This window comes from Erpetoichthys calabaricus, chromosome 18, assembly GCF_900747795.2.
Source record: "Erpetoichthys calabaricus chromosome 18, fErpCal1.3, whole genome shotgun sequence".
Taxonomy (NCBI): Eukaryota; Metazoa; Chordata; class Cladistia; order Polypteriformes; family Polypteridae; genus Erpetoichthys; species Erpetoichthys calabaricus.
The window spans coordinates 67,401,415-67,426,105 of NC_041411.2; the positions used below are offsets into that span (position 1 = coordinate 67,401,415).

The window sequence follows — 24,691 nt, forward strand, 5'->3', positions numbered from 1 at the left end:
TTCAATACTTTCCCTATACTTCGTATACGAGAAAGTAAAAGGAGTGTATTATGCATGTTTTCAAAAAAGTTAATGATTCTTTTCAGGCTTTGAAGCTGTGGAAGATAAGGTCATGTATGGAGTGGAGATGAATTCCACCTATTTGGAGTGCATACCAAGATCCCATCAAGCAATGCTTAAGTGGACAGTCCAGCATCCCAGAAATGATCACGTGAAGGAGGTGAGGTTCAAGATTATGGTTTTTTATGCAGAAACTAGAATGAAACTGCAGCGCTCCACAATGTTTAATAACATGCTATTTGAAGGAAGTGACCACTTGTGATGATTTCATATTGTAGGTTTTTGACGTCTATATGAGTTTCATATTGAGATGTGTTTGGTGTTGTCCAATCATCACTTCTGACATTATCAGTCTGTGCAGTATTCCCCATTTTCAAGTGTTGTGTCTTGGAACTCTAAGAGCAGGATGAAAAATTGAATAGCTGGGTTGGAATGTTTATTTTAATTCAAGTACGCTTGTGAATAGAACCCAGCATCATAGCAAAATTAAGAGACATCTGATGGAGTCTATCATAAAATGCCATATTTACTGTGCACTTCTGTCACAACCTCTCCTCTCCTCCTCTGTCACACCAGATAAAAGACAACTAACTGATAAATTAAACTCTGTGCCTCAACCCACCACACTGAGTTATATATTTAGACAAAATTAAAATGGTAATGGATAACACTTTAAATCAGACCTCTGCATCAGAACTGTCTTTTACTTTTGTCTTTTTTTAAACTGAGTTTCTTGGTAACAACCTTAATAATAAGTTAAGAAATGTTTACATTTACAGGTCAAAAGTGATGAAAGATTCATACACCTGGAGCAAGGTCTACTTATACGCCTACTGGAAAAAAGTGACGCGGGTATTTACTCCTGCCTTGCTGAAGAAAACTCTTTCTCCCACACCCTTGTGCGTTACCACCTGCGGATCATCGAACAAGAGTATGTTGGAGCTCAGCAAAGCCAAGTGGGAGGAGCAACTGGAGAAATGGGCAGGGCCATAGTTAACCCGCCCACACTGGGGCAGCTCCAGATGTTTTATAAAGACTACACACAACTGAAAAGCATCTCAGGAATGAGTGCTGATGAATATTGTGACCAGCTCTGGTATAGAGAAAAGCGCAAACAAAAGTTGCGTAATTTCAAATGGAAACAAACTGTCGATAACAGGAAAGGACGACTGCGCAGACACCCAGGACAGGAGAGAGATGGGCCTGCAGCGTGATACATGAGTACAACACGATCAGCTTTTCAGTTGAACAAGTGTGGATAATCTGTTATTATTATATTGTATTTATATATCGTATCCATGTGAAACTAAATTGAAAACCTTCATATTTCTGTTTTGAGCTTTTTATTTATTAGATGAATGAAATTTTAGTTATCAATTCAATCATCCTTTTTTATTCATAACACCTAGTGTAATACCTTTTATGGTCATTATATACTGTATTTGATAATGGGACTTTGGATGAAAAAAAATGATTTGTGTGTAAAGTACATTTAAATGATCAGGCACATCCTAGAGTGTCATGTGATGTGGATATGCTATGTTGTGTGTGTTGTTTACACCATTGTATATACTGAAAGGGGGTGCAGTCAAGCTCTTCACAGAGCTGTTCCTCAGTATTGTGTTTCACAGGTTATGGCAGCTCATTCTTTCTCTTTTTCCACTCCATGCTTGATCTTTAACTATGTGGTTTGTCATGCTTTTGTACAGCACTTTGTGAAAAATACTCACTGCAAGAGGCTTTATATAAAATAAAGATTTGATTGACTGATTTATCTCAGCAAGCAGAATAATAGTCCGAAAAAGTGAAGGATTACACTTCATTTTCTATTCAATATGTTCCATAACAATAGGAACACGAGGATATGGTTGGAAGGTTGTGAACAGCAGATTTTGCACAAATGTGAAAAAAGTTTTCTTTACGAAAAGAACCAGAGACATTTGGAATAAATTGCCAACTAGTGTGATGGAGAGTAGGACTTTAAGAACCATATATCTCGACCTGATATTATTTTGATCGAGTATATAGTATGGACAAGCTTGTTGGGCTGATTGGCCTGATCTCCACACAGCTTTGCTAATGTTCTAATAATGCTGTATCACTTACAAAATCAAAACACATTGAGAGACCAGTGAGGATTCATTTTTATTAGTTGATCTCCAGGGGTACACATAGCTGAACTGGGTTTTACTGAATCACTTAGACCACGTGGTCTCCAACTGCAGTCCTGGAGAGCTACTGTGGCTGCAGGTTGTCATTCCAACTCTTTTCTTAATTAGTGACCAGTTTTTGCTGCTCCCTTTATTTTAATTGACTTTCCTTGAGGCTCTGACCGCTGAATTGATTCTTTTTTCCTTAAACGGCACCTAAACATAACTTTGATGTGAAGTGAGCCAACAGATGACCAACTAAGTTGGGGCTTCAAACTCCAACCAACTTCACTTCACTCAGTTTCTTAATTTGAAACCAATTCTCGGTGCTAATTAATCCCGTTATTTAATTCCATGGCACTCATTCTGCTATGGCAGACATTTCCAAAACTGTTGATTTTCTTTTTTAAGAGTGCTGTGAAAAATGTTTTGTGGACCTGAGCAGATCAACATTACTGAGGCCTTCACCTTTCTTTATTTTCAGTTATTGTGTGATGGACGCAGGTTGTTGTTTATGTGTTGGATCATTTTGTGTCTTAATATTGTTTGGTTGCTAATTAAGGAAAAAAGAAATAATGAAGGGGTCTGAGTCTTCAAGAGCGAATCAATTAAAATGAATTCAAAACAAGTTAATTAGGAGCAAAAACTGGTCAATAATTAAGAAAAGGTTTAGAATAAAAACCTGCAGCCACAGTAGCTCTTCAGGACTGGAGTTGGAGACGCTTGACTTAGACTCTTCTATCACACTACTGCAATAGCTGATTAATGTCAAAGGACCATTTTTCCAGCATGTCACGTTACTGATACCATCTTTTATGCAGTAGATTAGTGAGCTGCCTACAGCAGGGGTAGGCAACGTCGGTCCTGGAGTGCCACAGTATGTGCAGGTTTTTGTTCCAACCCAGTTCCTTAACGAGAACTCAATTATTGCTGATGAAGCACATATTGCTTAAGTGACATTTTAATGCTTCATTTTAGTGGTCTCGCTTGTTAAGGTTCTCCAACCTTAATTGCTTATTTCAATCTTAAACTGCTGCATTCAGTGTTTTAATTGCTCCTTATTAGCAATAAGATGTAAAAGACAAAGCAGCCAGCAGTTCTCCAGCTAGCTTTTTTCCAACTACATCTGTGTGTGTTCATCATGCACGGTTTGATTTAATAAAACACTTAATAGAAAAATGTGACAGGCTGAAAATGATCTGTTTTAGGCTTCAAATCATTTGGATGATATCCTTGGAAAGGAACAAAATCTACGATATAAAAGCCTTACATTGCACAGACTAACAAGCCATAAAATTAAATAAGGTCTGAGATTGGCAATGATTGGTTTCTAATTAAGCAATTGGGTTGAATGAAAACCTGTAGCCACTGCGGCTCACCAGGACCGACATTGCCTACCCCTGTTTTACATCTTATTGCTAATAAGGAGCAATTAAAACACTGAATGCAGCAGTTTAAGATTGAAATAAGCAATTAAGGTTGGAGAACCTTAACAAGCGAGACCACTAAAATGAAGCATTAAAATGTCACTTAAGCAATATGTGCTTCATCAGCAATAATTGAGTTCTCGTTAAGGAACTGGGTTGGAACAAAAACCTGCACATACTGTGGCACTCCAGGACCGACGTTGCCTACCCCTGGCCTACAGTATATGATGTTCATAAGTTTTTTGACTTCTCATTTGTTTGCAGTTGCAGTGTGCTTCCTTGCATTGCTTCTTTCTAATAACCACAACAGTCCTGGCCTGAGAAAATGAGGAAATGCTAAGCTATGGCACCAGCCTTGTCAAAAAATTATTTAACGTACCACTTACTTTACACAGCAGTGTATTACAGTGGTTACAAGGTCCAGAACATTCCCCCTGTTTGAATTGTAAATGATGGTAATTTTTATGACTTGGTCACTCTTGTTATCTGTTAAGTTGGCAACAGTGTTGCCTGAAATTGAAGTGTGACATTTTCACTATCAGCAGTCACTGAAGAAATGTTAAGTCAAGGTACCAACTATCTCTGCACTAATTGGACCACTTTGTGTTACTAATGTATTGGCCTAATAAGTTAAAGAAATATTTTCCCAATTTAAAAGTCAACTGATGGTGTCTTTCATGCAATAAATGAATCGGGCATTTCTGTTATTTCATTTTGCTATTCTGTTACCTGCAATGATGGCAAGTCACAGTACCAGTCCATGGAAAATCTTTTACGATTCCTCCACCATACATGAGTGTTGTCCTTGTAAGATAAAGCTATATGCTACAGTCCATGGAGCTACTAATGCTGTCTTTATGCTTTCACTATCTTTACTGCAACCACAGAGTAAATCCTCCGTCTTCAAAAGAGTTCAAAGCCATTCCACAAACGGAGAGTCGGTAACTGAGTAAACAAAATGACACAGTGGTTAGCAATGCTGTCTCACAGATCCAGAGTTCTGAGTTTGAATCCTAGGCCCGTCAGCTTTCTGTATGGAGCCTGTCAGAGTTTCCTGAAACATTCCAAAAAATGTATACGTTCATTTAATTGTCGACTCAAGTAGGTCCTGTGATGGACTGACGACTCACCCAGGGCTGTTTTCTGCCATTCACACAAATGCTGGTTCCAGCTCCCCATGACAATGAAATGGACCAAGCAGTTTTCAGAATGCTATATTATGTCACTAACCATTTAAAAGAATACTCCACCCAAAAATTATATTTTTTAAATATGTTTCTTACTTTATGTAGTTTTGGAGTGATGACTAAAAACTATTTAATCTCATATTTTCATGCAGAACATAGATTCAAAATTTTTCTGATACAATAGTAACCAACATTAGGGCAATAGCAAAGAATATCAAATCAGTCAGTCAGTCATTGTCCAACCCGCTATATCCTACCACAGGGTCATGGAGCCAATCCCGGCCAGCACAGGGCGCAAGACAGGAACAAACCCCAGGCAGGGCGCCAGCCCACCGCGGGGCACACACACCCACCGAGCACACACTGCGAGGCAGCAGCACTACCACTGCGCCACCGTGCTACCCGAATATCAAATCATCCATGAAAAAATATCATGTCACCTCGGAATGTGGGAGAGAGAGACAAATCCACAAACACGCAGGAAGAATATGCAAACTCTGCACAAACAGCAACTCAGGTGGGAAGCAAATAAAGGCATATGGAGTGTGAGGCAGGCATTGTGCCATCCAGATATGCACACAATTTCCTTGCCAAATGCTTCTGAATGTAGCAAGGAAAATAATAAAAAAAAAGAATTTAATAAAATGTATTTTACAAGAGCCCAAGGATATAATATAATTAATGGCGTGTGGTTTTTAAAATAGGAGTACCTGCAGGTTAGGTAACTGTGAATTATATGTAGACACCCTGTCGTTTAAAGTCCATTCCCTTAGTCTATAAAGTAGATGGCTTCAATGAAACCCAGCAGTCATTGCTGCCTTTCAGGTCTTAGGTTGTTCACTATTTAACTCAGCACTAAAAAATAATTAGGCAATCCCCTACCACAGAGAAATGTTTTCCAAAATGAATCAGTGGGAATGTGTTTTGTTTAATGGAATGAAAACAGTTCTGCATGTATCCATGTCACTGGAGATAAATAAGGGTGTTGCCTTCCCTGGCAGGCAAAATACCACACAGATATATGCACAGTGCCTATAAAAAGTATTGGGAAGTTTTCACATTTTAGTGTTATGCAACACTGAATCACAATTGATTTAATTTGGCTTTTATGTCAATGATTAACAGAAAAACACTCTTTAGGATGAATTTATAAAGCGGTTTTCAAAGCACTTTACATGGAGAGAGGGAGCCACAGCAATCACCACCATTGTGCAGCATCTACCTACATGTTGCGGTGGCAGCCATTTTGTTCCATTACGCTCAACACACATTAGTTATTAGGTGGTGAAGAGGTGAGAGAAATAGTCATTTAGAGGGTTAGGGTTGTGCAGATGATTAGGAGGCTAGAATGACCAAGTTGTAGTGGGAAGGATACTGGGAAACATCCTACTGTTTACGAAAGATGCCCAGGGATCTTTTATGACCACACAGAGTCAGGACCTCGGTTTTATGTCTTACCCAATGGACGCCACCATTTTTACAGCACAGTGTCCCCTGTTACTGAACTGGGGCATTGGGATTCACACACAGACCACAGGGTAAACACTGCCTGTTGGCCTCACCAACACCTCTTCTAGGAGCAACCCAAGCTTTTCCTAGATGGTCTCCCATCCAAATAGAGAGAGAGAGATAGAAAGAGAGAGATAAATCTTTATTGTCATTGTCACTTTTACAAAGGAACAACGAAATTGAAGGTGCTGTCAACTCAGTGTGAGGCATAAGAATTAAAAAAACAAGAAAAGAATAGTAATGAGTGAATTACAAATACATACAAATTACACTTTCATATACATATTCTATCCATCCATCCATCCTCTTCCGGTAATCCAAGGTCGGGTCGCGGGGGCAGCAGCTTGAGCAGAGTTGCCCAGACTTCCCTCTCCCCGGCCACTTCTTCTAGCTCTTCCAGGAGAATCCCAAGGCATTCCCAGGCCAGCCGAGAGACATAGTCCCTCCAGCGTGTCCTGGGTCTTCCCCGGGGCCTTCTCCTGGTTAGACGTGCCCAGAACACCTCACCAGGGAGGCATCCTGATCAGATGCCCGAGCCACCTTATCTGACTCCTCTGGATGCGGAGGAGCAGCGGCTCTACTCTGAGCCCCTCCCGGATGACTGAGCTTCTCACCCTATCTTTAAGGGAGAGCCCAGACACCCTGCGGAGGAAACTCATTTCAGCCGCTTGTATTCGCGATCTCGTTCTTTCGGTCACTACCCATAGCTCATGACCATAGGTGAGGGTAGGAACATAGATCGACTGGTAAATTGAGAGCTTTGCCTTGCGGCTCAGCTCCTTTTTCACCACGACAGACCGATGCAGAGCCCGCATTACTGCGGATGCTGCACCGATCCGCTTGTCGATCTCCTGCTCTATTCTTCCCTCACTCGGGAACAAGATCCCAAGATACTTGAACTCCTCCACTTGGGGAAGGATCTCGCTCCCAACCCTGAGAGGGCATTCCACCCTTTTTCGGCTGAGGACCATGGTCTCGGATTTGGAGGTGCTGATTCCCATCCCAGCCACTTGACACTCAGCTGCGAACCGATCCAGAGAGAGCTGAAGATCACGGTCTAATGAAGCAATCAGGACAACATCACCAATCCTGAGTCCACCAAAAAGTTATGAACAGAATCAATGACAAAGGGCAGCCCTGGCGGAGTCCAACTCTCAAAGGAAATGGGTTCGACTTACTGCAGGCAATGCGGACCAAGCTCTGACACCGATCGTACAGGGACTGAACAGCCCTTACCAGGGGGTCTGGTACCCCATACTCTCGGAGTACCCCCCATAGGATTCCCTGAGGGACACGGTCGAACGCCTTTTCCAAGTCCACAAAACACATGTAGACTGGTTGACCTCCAGGACCCTGCTAAGGGTGTAGAGCTGGTCCACTGTTCCACGACCAGGACGAGAAACCACACTGTTCCTCCTGAATCTGAGGTTCGACTATCCGACGGACCCTCCTCTCCAGGACCCCCGAATAGACTTTTCCAGGGAGGCAGAAGGATGTGATCCCTCTTAAAGAGGGGGACCACCACCCCAGTCTGCCATCATATTGCGCTGGTTAAATGTACAAATTGCACTGACTGACTTAAGGTCTGTATTGCACATTGAGAGAATGGTATGGAGCAGTTTAATTTGAGTTCAGGGCCTTGATTACTTTTGGATAAAAACTGTTTTTAAGGCGGTTTCTCCTGGTTTTTATTGCTCTGTATCTCTTGCCCGATGGCAAAAACTAGAAGAGGCAATGACCAAGACTGGACCCGAACATGCTTAGCTACAGGTGGATGGCCCATTCTGAAGTGCATGTGGCATGGCTGCTGGCTAATGTGCAAGTTTAATGTCAAAGTGAAAAGAGATCATTGCTGGTGCAGTCAATTGGTTTTAGAAGTCCATCTATCCATCCATTACCCAACCCGCTATATCCTAACTACAGGGTCACAGGGGTCTGCTGGAGCCAATCCCAGCCAACACAGGGCGCAAGGCAGGAAACTAACCCCGGGCAGGGTGCCAGCCCACCACAGGGCAGGTTTTAGAAGTCTCATTAGTTCAATTGAGATCTCATGTCTGAGGTTTCAGTTGATTGTAGCATAGATGTATCTTATCTGGAACACCCAACATGTAGTGAGTTAGTATTGCGGCCAAACCCACACTATGAGTGTGTTTACATGCACACACATAACTGGATTAAGGTGAATAACTTGATTAAGGCAGAAGCCTGGTTTATTAAAAATCTGCATTTCCATGGGTAAACAATCTTCTGGAGCTCTTTGTCAAAAGGACACCATTAAACTGCGCAAAAAAAAGTTAAACGTCATCATTGGCCACTTCAAATCTAAAATATGCATGATGCCTGAGTTCATTTTCTTGCGTTTTATAAACATGTTTAGTCAAACTGATGCTGTATTTACAGGTTTCGATTATCTGAATGCATGCAGCACACTGTGCAACCAGGCCTGCTTCTTACGTTACAATGGAATGCTGCTGGAATAATAATAACGCAGGTATTTTTACTTCATTGACACTAGGGGGATCTGCCCCCTGCTTGCTTCGCTTGCCAACCCCCGGGGCAGGTGCTACACGCTAGCCACTTTGCAGATCTGCCACTCGCGTATGGGGAAGCGGATGTACAACTTAAACAGACTGAAGAGTGAACACACTGGAGTGGTGCTCACCTTTATTTGTCTGGCTGGGCTATACATCTGCCTTCAGAAACACCAAGTCAATGCTGTTTATTTGGTGGAGGAGAAGCTGACCCACTTTTCTGCTATAGAGGAAGTGAGGTACTTCAGTGCTCTTGTACTTTCTCATTGTTGCTCATTCCTTGACAAGGGAAAAACAAACAAATTATAAATATCCCTAATCGTTCCCTGCATCTGTCTGCCTAAGTCATTTTCCCTGCTAGTCAGCTGGGTTACATTTAGGACCATCGCTCCGTTAGATCTTAATAAACACTAGGGGGCTCTGCCCCCTGCTCGCTTCGCCCGTCAACCCCCTGGCTGGAGCTACGCGCTAGCCACTTCACAGCTTTGCCGCTCGCGTATGTGGAAGCGCATATACAATATGTGAATTTCCCTTTGGGATTAATAAAGTATCTATCTATCTATCTATCTATCTATCTATCTATCTATCTATCTATCTATCTATCTATCTATCTATCTATCTATCTATCTATCTATCTATCTATCTATCTAAACAGATTGTTATTTTCATGCGAATTGTTACATATGCATAATAGAATTAACTATTTTACATGACAGTGAGTAATTAACCATAGTAAAAAATAGTAAAATGTAATAAATTGAAAGAAAATTATACTTCATGCTGCGTTAGAGGTATTTGTTGTGTTATACATTTTTGTTTTGTTTGGCATTGAAATTAACACGCAAATATTATTTAAAGTTAAACTTTTACTTTAAAACTTTTCATCAATATCGCCTTGAATTTTGATTCCGTGTTTGGACTTACATTGTGACAACGAAACATATAACTGCCCGTGAGTAAATTTAATTTCTTTCTCTCTAATAAATAAACCGACTTTTTCTAATGTTTGTCCCTGTGATTTGTTAATTGTCATAGTAAAAGCTATTCTAATGGGAAACTGTAAACGTTTTAATACGTATGGCATATCAAGATCTCCTTTGGTGTCTAATGTTATCCGCGGAAGATGTAATACATTACCTTTCTTGTCGCCTGTTAAAATTTTACATGTCAGAATTGTTCGACCAATTTTGAATACAACTAAACTTGTCCTATTGCACAGCCCATCATTCATACATAAATCAAGCAATAACATTATGATACATCCTTCTTTCAACAGTATTTCGGCCGGTGGAAGACTGAACAGTGTTAACGGTTGTAGATATTCTTCGGGATGAAATTCTTCAATAAGATTTGAACATAATACATCTTCTTTTATTGGAAACTTAAAGTGAGGAAAACGTAAACATTTATAAGAGCTGAGAGAGCAGGAACTGTGTCTGACAAAAGCATTCACACAAATGAGAGGTGAGTGGACCTTGGGCATGGTTGAAAATGGACTTGAAAAAATCTCTTGGCAATAGTCTCGTCTCAAGATTTTCTTTTATAATAGAGAAATAAGTATTGTCTTAGGGTTAGTCTATACATTAAAAAGTATTCAGACTATGTAATGTATGTTACTTTTAACGCATTACCCTTCTGCTTTCGAGATTGTGTTGCTGAGTTTAGCATTGTATGTTCAACTCCTCAATATAAATTTAGCAATCTCTGAAATACTGAGACAGATTATTGCAGCAAGCAGAAGGAATACAGAGACCACCCAAATGTTTACCCCTGGAAATTTATTTTGTGTGCGCTTCTACCTGTGGCTAGTGAAAGCATGTTTGAAATAAATACATGCACTGAATACAAAATCCTTAACAGTAACCTGGTTAAGGTTTACATGACCACAAAATCGGGTTATTGGTAGAGAAATCTGCTTCTGTTAACCAGGCTACTCAGAGGCCAAACGCCCAATTTCTCTAACTGGAATAAGGGTTTAAATGTGTAAAGGATGGCCGGCAGCCCAACCCAGTTCAAGAGATAGAGGGATGGGGGAAGGCAGCTTCTGTAAAGCACTGCCTCCCCCAGAATGCTAGATGGCAGCCTCCCTGGGTTGTAGCTCTGCCCTGGATTCCCACAGGGCATCATGGGACTTGGACTTTTTTACTTCAGCCCATTTGGGTACTGTGGGTGCCGCCACGGGGCATTGCAGAAACTGAGGAGCCATATGGCATGGGGTTTCTGCCTTACCCAGATGTCCTTACAGATCACGTGGGCAGAAGAGCAGAAGCACATCCAGGTTGGCCAATATAAAAGGAATTGCTGGCCTCACAGGGGTGAGCCAGAGTCCGGTGGAAGGTGGATGAAGGTTGCTGGGAGGAGTGGAGGAGGCAAAGACCAAGAGACAGAATGAAAAAAGAGTTATTGTGTGCTTAATATTCTTGAACTTGTGGCTGTGGTGGTGGGAAACACTGGTGTGAAGAGTTTTCCACGCAATAAAAAGGCTCTTTTGTGCTTTTAACTTGTGCCCTGTGTCTGTTGTGTTGGGGAGCTGGAGTGCCGTCTATTGTCCACAAACGGTATTTTTTTGTGAATAACTGGGTTTTGAAGCTCACTTAAACGTGCTGAATGAAGACAAAAAGAACAACGGGTGGAACATCTGCCCGAGGTAATTGCATAGAAGGTATTCAAGGTTTTATTTTAAGACGTGTTCCCATGAAGCCTACTTCTCAGACTCATTCTGAGATGCCTTGCTTGTCTCCTGTCCACTTTTTCACTACCACCAAATGGCACACGGGTCCATACTGCCCACTGTGAAAATATCATTTGTATTCTTGTGAAAACTTCCGATATTTGAAGGCAACTCTTGGCATTCCTCCTATGTCTTTCCTCTGTATTTCCATGTGTGCCTGCCTCTCATGCCCGGTGCTTCCTGTCTTGATCGTGTTTGATTTACCAACAAAAGTGAAACTGGCCAGTCAAACCAATCTGACCAATTAGATTGCTAGGAGGGGCCATACACACGCACATATTCACAGACAGTGGTGTTTTATTATAGAGTAGAAGACAGATAAATCCTTATACTTTTCAACAAATGACTAATGAGAAGAAATGCATATAGAAAAGCTAAAGAGCAGCTGAAGCTGAAGTTTCACGGGCCATGCTGCAAAACAATGATCCAGAAAACAGAAACAGTTCCACAGCAGAACAGAAAGGTGGCAAAATTAATGGTTAATACTGGTCACGTTAAAGTTCATACTTAAACTGAATAACAATGATGTGGAAGGACTTGAAATAAGCTGTTCTTGCTGGAAAGTCTACTGATGTATCTGGATCAAACCAATTTCGTGAAACAAAGCGGGCTAAAATTCCTCCACTGTGATGTGGAAAATGCGTTGAATCAAAGGAAGCGATCAGGCAGCAGTCATTGCGGCTAAATGTCTCTAAAAAAAGGTTATGGGTACAATTGCTTTTTCACATAGTTGGTGTTATTTATTGAATGAACGAGTTAGAAAAACTTATATTGGCTCAAACAGATGTAATTAATCACATACAGGATATTGGCTGATGACCTGAAAACAATCGGTATCTAAAATTTACGGCCTCTAATGGAGGAAAACGGGAATCACATGCTATATTTCACGCCACTGTATCAAAAGGTGTATAACCTACATTTTTGACGCATTTACAAATGTAACATGCAAATACTACACTGAGCGAAAAGAAAACTGAAGTTATAGTCTGTAATCCTCGTCATCAGACAAAAAGGTAGAAGAAAGATAAATGATTTTTTAGAAATTACTTACAGTGTCACTGTTTTGCCAGTAAACATACAACTCGCTGTGATGTATGTAAGACCTAAATGTCTCAGCATTTTGCAATTAAAAAACATCAGTCACTTTACAGTTTTCAGGCGCAACTCTATAAGCCCCTAGCAACAAATACTCCAAATGACCTTTTGAGTATACACTTTATCCGGAAAGTTGCCGATCCCATCTGGTGAACTACGATAACCAGTCTTAGCTATAAGGTGCAGCATTAGACAGTCCCATGTATCTAACGCTCGTAAACATTCCCATACAGCGAATCACTACAACGCATAAGATTACTCAGGCACAAACCGAGGTTTTCTCGCCATTCAACTACATTTCCCATAAAGGTTAGTGGGGGAGAGAGCGGGGGGGGGGGGGGGGGGGGAGGGGGGGGGGGGGGGGGAGGGGGGGGTTAACATTATGCCAAAAACTAAATTTCTATCGAGAATGTAAATAAATCATAGTAACGTCAGAATTATATATACTTATTACTTCTCTGAGGAACTATTTATACGATTACAACAGCACTTCGATCTCAAGAAAACATTTCCCTTAATGCATGGTTAGCAATGCGCATGCGTACTGTAAATTCCCGGTCTCACTTCTACGCTATTCATCCGCGCGGCGTCTTATGCGTATGACGCTTGAGAGCGTGGACGCCATGATAAACCTGGCACACATTAGAAATCGAATGAGAACATAAGAAAGACATAACAGAATTCTCGTAAGGTGCCTTCTTGACTTAAAAAGTTTGTTCCTGTTTGAGATCCTTATCTTAATTTCGGAGTGTAGTGGGGGAGCTTTGAAGAAAGTTGGAGGAAGGAGACTGAAGAGAGTTTACCGGTAAGACTGCTTTTTTAGTCTGCCTGTCTATGACAGAATACTTCCATTGACTCTGTCTGTGGATTTTGCAAGTTATTTATGTTTTAATTTTCTTTTATTAAATTAAGCGTTATTTTTGTCATTGATTTCAGTCGTTCCGCTGTCTGACAGTATATTCTCCGGCCTTGTGTTGATTATCAGTTCAAGTAGAGGAACAGGCCATAATGGATTTAAATCCAGAGGCTCCACGTGATATTGTACAGTGCATATGTTTTTGTTTCAGGTTATGAGTTCCATTCCTATATTGATAAATAATTACGGCCAACGGATCCTTCGACATTGTCCACTGATATATGACATATGGCTAAAAATCTGAATGGAAATCTTGTTTACATGTGCCGAGATCTGACCACTGTTTACGAAGGGGAGGGGCCTTTTTCACTTCGAATACTTCTAGAGAACAGCTGCCTTCTGTGACGAAAACTTACTTTTTGTTTTAAAGCTTCTATTTGACTTTACCTTTTTTAAATGATCGCTAGTTGTGTCAGCGATGCGGATGATAAGTGTATTCTCTTAAACAGAACAAAAGAATAGTTTTAGGCTTTAAACAGTAACTCATTGCTACCCACGTGGAATCTGACAGGACTCCGTGCTCTTCAGAGCCCATTCAAAGCGGAATCGATGACATTGGGATATTTGTATTGGTTTTCGGTATTTTAAATGTTGACGCACTGGTGAAAAAAAAATCGGTTAAGTAAATCAAAATTATGTCGCTGGTGCGTGCTGTTTAGTTGTGTATAGGGACATTGAAAAATGTGTAATGTTAATGTTTACGAGCTGTTTGTATTAATTGATCGTGAATGTATGTATTGCTGCTTGTAGCAGTTTTTTATCAAATACATTAAATGCCTTTTAATAGAAATTCAGAAATGTCGTGTTATTGAAATTAAGTTAAATTAATTTAATTTCAGTAAATATAAAAACTGCTGATACATTTTAGTCTGAAGAATCTGTTCAGTTGTTCGCGGAAGTGCACGTTTTTGCAATGATATCACAGACCCATTGCGCTTTTTAATTGCATAAGTTATCCGTTTTTTAGAGATTAACGAGGAAGATGTTATTCAAGTATTTAAGAAGTACATGCTTTTCCATGTTTATGTTTTAAGGAAGTTACTATTAATACCAGCTACTGCTCTGAAACTACAATATTGCTTTTGTTGCATTGCTTGTACAGTATATGTCTTCCTGTATCGACATCATCTGTTTTTCATCACTTTAATTAGAAAGACAGTGTTTGATCTGGTAATTGTCCTCCCATGACGGAGCTGTTGTTTGTATGTATGCATTTAATTTATTTATTATTGCATTAAAATGTATTATTTTTTTTATTTCTCAGAATAAGTGAAATAAGGAGAGCTAAAACGTTTTCATTTCCATGGAGTGTGGTTGTTGCTCAGAATTCTTAACACATCAAAAACATCTTATAATAGGATGAGGTTATTATTTTTGAGGTGATATCTCCCACCCCAACAAATATGGCATACATTCTAAAAGCGACTCCTTCAGTCACATACAGTCGAACCTGTGGGGCACCAGAGTAAATGTGAAAAAAAGCTTTTAAAGTTACAGAATATGTACATTTCGGAGCAAAGAATGATTTGGAGTGTTAACTTGTATTCTAAAATGTCCAGGGTATTGTTCGTGTAGGTTCAAACTGTTGTAGCTGAAAGGCAATGTTATGTTGAACGCCTTGTTCTGTCATAGTGATTGCTGTTTACATAAACTACGCCCACAACAGTTGAAGCGAATACCACTTATTGTATTTAGGTTTTCGTAAAGAGAAAAGAGTGTCGGGTATCAGTAATAAAATTAATTCCATTTTGATTTTGTTGTCATAAACATACCTCAACACCAAAGCTACGTACAGTATTCTGAAATTGAAACTTTGGCTGGTTCAAAATGGACAGATTTGTCAAGTTTTAAGAATTTTGTTCTAGCGCTTCTCAAATTAAATTTTATTTGTCACCTACAATTACACACACACTTCCATATGTAGTAAAATACCTAGTTTGCAAACTCATAGACTATGCATTAAGTAGAATTAAAAGACAAACAATAGTACACAACTTTATAAATGTCAATAAAATTGTTAAATGACAGCAATAGTATGCATTATATTAACATAAAATTATGTAATAAATAATATAAACTTAAGAGAATTAACCGTAGGGCATCATGAAGATGTAGACAATGTCCTCGTTTAGGATGCAGGTTGACTTTATTAATGGACAATGATATTTCTCAGTTACAAGGAACTCCATACACAGAGAGACCTTGCATCTCCTCTGAAATAACATTATTACACATAGTATATAGTGCAAGGGTGGGACACAGCTGCTGGCAGAGGTCCATATGTACAGCTTTTGGTGGTCAGTAATTGCACCTGAGCATCTTCTCATCATGAGAGAAAAAAGTCTAATCATCCATTTCATACATCCAGTTTCAAACCTGCTTATCCTGAACAGGGTTGCAAGAATGCAGGAGCTTGGCCCAGCAAGCATTATGTGCAAAGCAGGAAGCTGTTGGTTTTGTCCTCTAGCAGGTGTAGCCATAGCTTCTTACTCTTGAAAGATTTATGTCTGTATTGAGTATTGTGAAAAAAAAAATCTTCGGCACTTTATATAGTTCACAAAATTTTTTGCCGTGGACAGCCTTTTAGAGTTGTTTGTCAATAGAAAACGGTGTGTTATAGTGACCCAAACATTACTTTTCTTCTTCTTCTCCTTCTCCTTTCGGCTGCTCCCATTACAGGGTTGCCACAGCGGATCATTTTGTTCTTTCCGTCCTCTACATCTGGTTCTGTCACACCCATCGCCTGCATGTCCTTTTTCACCACATCCATAAACCTTCTCTTAGGCCTTCCTCTTTTTCTCTTGCCTGGCCGCTCTATCTTTAACATCCTTTTCCCAATATACCCAACATCTCTCCTCTACACATGTCCAAACCAACGCAATCTCGCCTCTCTGACTTTGTCTCCCAACCGTCCAACCTGAGCTGACCCTCTAATGTACTCGTTCCTAATTCTATCCATCCTCATCACACCCAATGCACATCTTAGCATCTTTAACTCTGCCACCTCCAGCTCTGTCCCCTGCTACCTGGTCAGTACCACCGACTCCAACCCATATAACATAACTGGTCTCACTACTGTCCTGCAGACCTTCCCTTTCAATCTTGCTGATAACTCTCTGTCACAAATTACTCTTGACACTCTTCTCCACCCATTCCACCCTGTCTGCACTCTTTTTCACCTCTCTTCCACAATCCCCATTACTGTGTACTGTTGATCCCAAGTATTTAAACTCCTCCACCTTCACCAACTCTACTCTCTCCATCCTCGCCATGCCACTGACTTACCTCTCATTCACACACGTATTCGGTCATGTTCCTACTGACCTTCATTCATCTGCTCTCTAGAGCATATCTCCACCTCTCCAGGGTCTCCTCAACCTATTCCCTACTTTCGCTACAGATCACAATGTCATCAGCAAACATCATAGTCCATGGAGACTCCTACTAATCTCATCTGTTAATCTGTCCATCACCATTGCAAATAAGAAAGGGCTCAGAGCTGATCCCTGATGTATTCCCACCTCCACTTTGAAAGCATCCATCACTCCTACCGCAGACCTCACCACTGTCACACTTCCCTTGTACATATCCTGTACAACTCTTACATACTTCTCTGCCACTCCCGACTTCCTCATACAATACCACAACTTCTCTCGAGACACCTTATCATATGCTTTCTCCAGGTCCACAAAGGTGCAATGCAACTCCTTCTGGCCTTCTCTAAACTTCTCCATCAACACTCTCAGAGCAAACATTGCATCTGTGGTGCTCTTTACTGGCATGAAACCATACTGCTGCTCACTAATCATCTCCTTCCTTCTTAACCTAGCTTCCACTACTCTTTCCCACAACTTCATGCTGTGGATCTTCAGTTTTATCCCTCTTTAGTTACTACAGCTCTGCACTTCTTCTCCACATCGTAGGCATCCTCTCACTGTCCAAGGTTGCATAAAACAATCTGGTTAAGAACTTGCCATCTTTCCTAAACACCTTCACGCTTCCACAGGTATGTCATCTTGACCAACATCCTTTCCGTTCTTCATCCTTTTCATAGCTGTCTGTCTTTCTTCCTTGCTAATCCATTTCACTTTCTGATTCACTATCTCCACATCATCCAACCTTCTCTGAGAAGCTGATGAATGAAGAGATTGAGACAAAGTACTCTTTCCTTCTGCTCAACACACTCTCCTTGCTTGCAAGTACGTTTCCATCTTTATCTTTTATTACCCTACCCTGCTGCATATCTTTCCCAGCTCGGTCCCTCTGTCTAGCCAATCGGTACAGGTCCTTTTCTCCATCCTTATTATCCAGCCTCTCATACAGCTCATCATACACTTTTTCTTTAGCCTTCTCTCCTTATACTCCTATTTACTTTCTGCATCTCTCTGACTATCTCGCATCTTCTTTGCCAGCCTCTTCATTTGTATACTATGCTGTACTTCCCCATTCCACCACCAGGTTGGTTTGTCCTCCTTCCTCTGTCCAGATATCACACCAAGCACCCTTCTAGCTGTCTCCCTTAACCCTTCCATTGTAGTTTATCAGCTATCTGGTTACTCTTCATTGCCACCCAGTGCTTGTCTTGCCTCCTCCCTGAACTCAGCCATACAATCTTCCACCATTTGATCCTTAGCTATGCCCTCACTCTCCTCTTCTTCATGATCTCCAGCATCATCCTACTGACCACCATCCTATGCTGCCTAACTGTGCTTTCCCCGTCACCACTTTGCAGTCTCCAGTCACTTTCAGACTGACCCTCCTGCATTGGATATAATCTACCTGTGTGCATCTTCCTGCACTCTTGTATGTCACCCTGTGTACCTCCCTCTTTTTAAAATACGTATTCACCACAGCTATGCCCATCCTTTTCATAAAATCCACTACCATCTGAATTTTTACATTCCTCTCCTTGACACCATACCTACCCATCACCTCTTCCTCTTCCTTAGTCTCCTTCACCAACATGTCCATTGAAATCCACTCCAATCACCACTGTCTTTGTCTTGGGGACACTCTCCACCACTTCATCCAACTCACTCCAGAAATCATCTATTCATCCTTCGCCCACTTGTGGGGCATATGCACTAACAACATTCATCATCACACCTTCAGTTTCCAGCTTCATAATCATCACTCTGTCCGGCACTCTTTTCACCTCCAAAACACTCTTGACATACTGTTCCTTCAGGATAACCCCCACCCTATATATCAACTTTGTTTCTGTCCATATCAGCTAACTCTCACCCTTTACCTGTCATACTGCCAACATTCAAAGTTCCTTTCCTCACTTCCACTCTCTTTACCTTCTCCCCCTGCCTCCGGACACACGTCCCCCCTCTTCTTGTTCTTCTTCAGCCAACAGTAGCCCAAATTCCTTCAGCACCTTGTTGGCTTACAGTACTGGTAACATTGTTAAACTGGGCCTTGACCATTTTGGTATGGAAAGCTGTATTGTTTTCTGCATATTGATCTGGCAAAATTTTACACCAGATGCCCTTCCTGACCTAACCCACTCCACTTATCCATGCTTTGGATTGGCATGAAGAAACACACTGGTTTGTTCATCCCCTGTGGCTGGGTTTATTTTACCTGTCTGATAATGCTCTCAAAGTCTCTATAGCCTGAATGCAGCAGTTTATGTTTATGTTTAATGTGTATATCTATTCTAATACAGTATTTCGGAGTTGACAATATCTAAATGTTCTCACTTGACACTCACCTATCTACATGGAATTTGGTACTTGAAGCAAGGCTTAAAGTTACCTAGGAGCATGGCAAATGTCTGGAATATGTCCAATTTAGAGTTATAAAAATGTTCATGTTCTCTAATAAAGGTTTATTAAAACAGCAATAAAGTGGGTTTTTGTTTTGGAATCTTTATTACTTTTAGCATGTATTAGTCCTCACAGGTGGCGCAGTGGTAGTGCTGCTGCTTTGCAGTAAGGAGACAGTGGAAGATTGTGGGTTCGCTTCCCGGTTCCTCCCTGTGTGGATAGCGCTTTGAGTACTGAGAAAAGCGCTATATAAATGTAATGAATTATTATTATTATTATTATTCGTGTAGCTACGCAAGGCATGCAAGCAGGGTACTCTGTTAAAGTATCATTTTAAAAGCCGTTTTTGTGGGCATGCTGTGGACATTATGTTAAGTTTCTGTTTGAGATAGAATCACAGTTGGCTAAAACTGAGGGAGATCTACAGTGGTGTGAAAAACTATTTGCCCCATTCCTGATTTCTTATTCTTTTGCATGTTTGTCACACAAAATGTTTCTGATCATCAAACACATTTAACCATTAGTCAAATATAACACAAGTAAACACAAAATGCAGTTTTTAAATGATGGTTTTTATTATTTAGGGAGAAAAAAAATCCAAACCTACATGGCCCTGTGTGAAAAAGTAATTGCCCCCTTGTTAAAAAATAACCTAACTGTGGTGTATCACACCTGAGTTCAATTTCCGTAGCCACCCCCAGGCCTGATTACTGCCACACCTGTTTCAATCAAGAAATCACTTAAATAGGAGCTGCCTGACACAGAGAAGTAGACCAAAAGCACCTCAAAAGCTAGACATCATGCCAAGATCCAAAGAAATTCAGGAACAAATGAGAACAGAAGTAATTGAGATCTATCAGTCTGGTAAAGGTTATAAAGCCATTTCTAAAGCTTTGGGACTCCAGCGAACCACAGTGAGAGCCATTATCCACAAATGGCAAAAACATGGAACAGTGGTGAACCTTCCCAGGAGTGGCCGGCCGACCAAAATTACCCCAAGAGCGCAGAGACGACTCATCCGAGAGGTCACAAAAGACCCCAGGACAACGTCTAAAGAACTGCAGGCCTCACTTGCCTCAATTAAGGTCAGTGTTCACGACTCCACCATAAGAAAGAGACTGGGCAAAAACGGCCTGCATGGCAGATGTCCAAGACGCAAACCACTGTTAAGCAAAAAGAACATTAGGGCTCGTCTCAATTTTGCTAAGAAACATCTCAATGATTGCCAAGACTTTTGGGAAAATACCTTGTGGACTGATGAGACAAAAGTTGAACTTTTTGGAAGGCAAATGTCCCGTTACATCTGGCGTAAAAGGAACACAGCATTTCAGAAAAAGAACATCATACCAACAGTAAAATATGGTGGTGGTAGTGTGATGGTCTGGGGTTGTTTTGCTGCTTCAGGACCTGGAAGGCTTGCTGTGATAGATGGAACCATTAATTCTACTGTCTACCAAAAAATCCTGAAGGAGAATGTCCGGCCATCTGTTCGTCAACTCAAGCTGAAGCGATCTTGGGTGCTGCAACAGGACAATGACCCAAAACACACCAGAAAATCCACCTCTGAATGGCTGAAGAAAAACAAAATGAAGACTTTGGAGTGGCCTAGTCAAAGTCCTGACCTGAATCCAATTGAGATGCTATGGCATGACCTTAAAAAGGCGGTTCATGCTAGAAACCCCTCAAATAAAGCTGAATTACAACAATTTTGCAAAGATGAGTGGGCCAAAATTCCTCCAGAGCGCTGTAATAGACTCATTGCAAGTTATCGCAAACGCTTGATTGCAGTTATTGCTGCTAAGGGTGGCCCAACCAGTTATTAGGTTCAGGGGGCAATTACTTTTTCACACAGGTGAAACGTAGGTTTGGATTTTTTTTCTCCCTAAATAATAAAAACCACCATTTACAAACTGCATTTTGTGTTTACTTGTGTTATATTTGACTAATGGTTAAATGTGTTTGATGATCAGAAACATTTTGTGTGACAAACATGCAAAAGAATAAGAAATCAGGAAGGGGGCAAATAGTTTTTCACACCACTGTAAATGCAGGAGTAAAAGGTGTTAACACCAAGCTGTGTGCTTGGTTTTTTTGAAAGGGGGGGATGGGGGGGGGGGGGGGAGTGACAGCACCGTGGAACTTGACCACAATCAAATTGATTAATATTTTCTTAATTTAGTTTTGTAAGAATCTACATGGTGGTATAGCACATATAGCAAATGCACAGGACAGCTGTTTATGCACTCCAAAATAAATCAACATTACCAGGTGCAACAGTCACTAAATCTGGTGCTGTGTCTGTGCCTGGATTGTGTGTGCTGCCAAAAAATATATTTTGACACTTTTTTTTTTTTTTTTTTTATGAAGCATGCCCTGCCCTTCACAATAACATGGTCAATAACTGACTTGAGTAAAACGCTGTCAGAGGACAAACATGCACTTTAAAGATTGACGGTTCAGGTCAGCTGCAGTTCACTTGTTGAAAGACATAACTGTTAAATTGTCTTGTAGTTATTTTTAATAATCAATTTGGTCATTACTGACTTGTTCAGTAGCCTGCATTGCCCTTCACCTCTTTATTTATGTAACACTCTTGTTTGTTTTTCATAGTTTAACATGAAAATGTTGAAGTTTTTTTTTTCTTTTTTTCATTCACACACTATACTTATCCATCCTTGTTATACTGTCTTTTTTTAATTTATTGCTATCTATGTCTCTGGCAACATGCTTGCTTACTGTATATGGGGATTAGAGTGTACTTAAGTTATGGTTTGCTATAGCTTATCTTAAAAAATTTCTTGGTGTCCATTAAGAGAGGAAATGTACAGTTTCAAGACAAGGCAATAGCAACAGTCATCATAACATGATATCTTCTTGTGAAATATATCCATTTATTGAAATGACAACATCCACAAGAACAGTTTTTACCCCTCTGCAGTCCATCTACTCAATAATGTGTGTCATAATTGGAATAAGCAAAGTGTACATCAACATACATTAAGCATGCAGCGACATGACACCTAGTAATGTAAGTGTTCTGTTCTATGTTTGAACTCTCTTGCACTTGTTGTGTTGTATAGGGGTGACCTGTACTATGTTTCATGTACCTGACAGGACAGACCATATAAATTTTTCCATGTACTGTACATCTTTAAAAATGACACAGAATTAGAGTTCGAACCTGATTGCTAGTTCTTCTGATTAAATATTGGGTGCAATTTGTGTCCTCAGTAAAATAGCTTGTTGGTTAGCAGTCTACACTAAAAGGAGTTCACAGTCTACTGGGCCTTGTCTCACAGTGCAGAATTGAAATGCTGGTTTGCTTATCTAGCACAACTTGCACATTGAGTCCTCGATAAAGTTTTTTTTTTTTCCTCCCCCCACCCTATGTGTCTTTTTGCATCAGTGTTAAGAAGGACCACTTGAATTCTTTATTTGCTGATCTTGTTTCTTGTTTATAACTAATTTGGAGTAAACTAGGTAAGTCTTTAGTTTAGATATCTTTTAAGTATAGGTTGGTAGATACAGCTGTGCTTAATTGTTTAAATTGCAGCCATATTTCAGACAGGAAAAAATACTTGGTCTCAAAGTGCCTAGCAAGAGATGGTGAATAACTTCTTTCAGGTTAACCTATTTTTGAAAATTTGAGGTTGTTTATTTAGGGTAGATAAGTAGTACAGTCAGTAGTGACGTCACCTTGTGCATCTTCATATGTTCTGAATTTTTTTTTTCCCCTCTGATAACTCCAGTTTTCCCCTCACAGCCCTAAAGATGTGCTAGTTTGGTTGTTTTACTCTAGTATGAGTGGTTGTGTGTGAATGGCACCCGGTCCAGAGATTTTTCCTGCCTTGAGCCGAATGCTGCCAGGTAGGCTCTGAATTGGGTTCAGTAGTTTAGAGAATGTTGTATGCTGTGTCAATTGTTAAATGTGACAAAGATGTTTTTAAACTAAATAGAATTTAACAAAGAAGCAATTAAGACATTTTGAAAATTTGAATACAGGCAGTCCCCGGGTTACGTACAAGATAGGGACTGTAGGTTTGTACTTAAGTTGAATTTGTATGTAAGTCGGAACAGGTACATTATTTTAACAAATGCTATAGTTGACCAACTGTAACCAAGTGCTCTGTCAATGAATGATGGAGTTTCACCTCTCTCTGACCTTTTTATTATTTCTACTTTATTTTCAATGGTGATGGTTTTTCTCTTCTTTACTGTATCACCAGCACTTGCATCAAATTTGTATTTCAGAGACATTGTTGAAGGGTGAAGACAAAAGGTTGAGATGAGCTCTTCTGCACAGCATTGTACAGCTATCACAGCAGGAAGGCACCAGTCGTCAACACGTCTGATGTATAGGGTGATCCAGATCTAATTATGCAATTTTCATTACGCTATAACTTATTCAGTTTATTACATAGAAAATCACCTGAAAAATCCTGGACCATCGAGAAGTGTGCGAACTGATGACGCGAAGAATCGTCTTCGCGCCGAACTGGAATCGTCCCTGCATAAATCAAAGTCATCCAGACGATCTGAATCTGCATAATTAGATCTGGACCACCCTGTACTGACAACAGACAACTTCCTGCTATGTGCATAACAGTACAAGCAGGATTGATATTGAGAATGAACGGGGGCAGCGAGGGGCGGTTCATCACCAGCCCACCTCACAGTCACCTCCACTACAGTATGCTGCCTGCAGCGTACGCAACACCACCGCCCCTATTCAACACGCAGCCATCCGAGGCACACTACAATGCTACCCCCCCGTTCAGCCACAACCGGATCACCGCTTGCAGCATTACCAGTCGCGCACTTAGAATGAACGGGGCAGCTGTGTGTGGTGGGCGGGCAGTGAAACCACTTGCCGCCGGGAGCTGCCCGACGGACAGTATGCTGCGCGAGCAGTGAAATCACCCCCCTCTAGCCTCCGTCCAGCCACTGCTTACAGCGTCCGCAGGCCGAAGATGACGGAGCGGCAGTTACTGAGGCGCATGCATTGCAGCTGCGGCCCCGTTTGTATGTTGTAGGTCGGATGTCCGTAACCTGGGGACTACCTGTATAAGCAAAAAATGATAAAGAAGGATAACCCCTGTACAGCACCCTCCTGCCACATAACAAAGATTGAAATAATAACCCATCTTTCCCTATAACAGTGCATTGTAATCCAGGTTTTGTAAAATTTATGTTTTTAACAGAATAATACTTAAAACACTAGCAAAATAGTTTGTTTTACTTTTTTTTTTTTTTTCTTACTTTCAGTGACGATTCAAGTTAGAATATTGTGTGGGAGATTATTTTGCTG

General features: G+C 40.7%; 2 protein-coding genes across 3 annotated transcripts in view; both read left to right on the forward strand.

Annotated features, from left to right (window-relative positions):
• Window positions 1-1,864, forward strand: part of si:dkey-49n23.1 (semaphorin-3D) — a 321,365-nt gene extending 319,501 nt beyond the window's left edge. For both annotated transcript variants that reach the window (XM_028824096.2, XM_028824097.2), the window contains exons 17-18: window positions 87-220; window positions 840-1,864. In XM_028824096.2, coding sequence (XP_028679929.2) covers window positions 87-220; window positions 840-1,274 — 569 coding nt within the window. In that variant the 3' untranslated portion in view covers window positions 1,275-1,864. The remainder of the gene's footprint in view (window positions 1-86; window positions 221-839) is intronic.
• Window positions 1,865-13,288: 11,424 nt separating this feature from the next.
• The window catches only part of LOC114668304 (DDB1- and CUL4-associated factor 1-like), a 76,313-nt gene continuing 64,910 nt past the window's right edge, over window positions 13,289-24,691 (forward strand). Inside the window, exon 1 of the mRNA XM_028823968.2 lies at window positions 13,289-13,498. The gene's annotated coding sequence lies outside the window, so the exon portion shown is untranslated. The remainder of the gene's footprint in view (window positions 13,499-24,691) is intronic.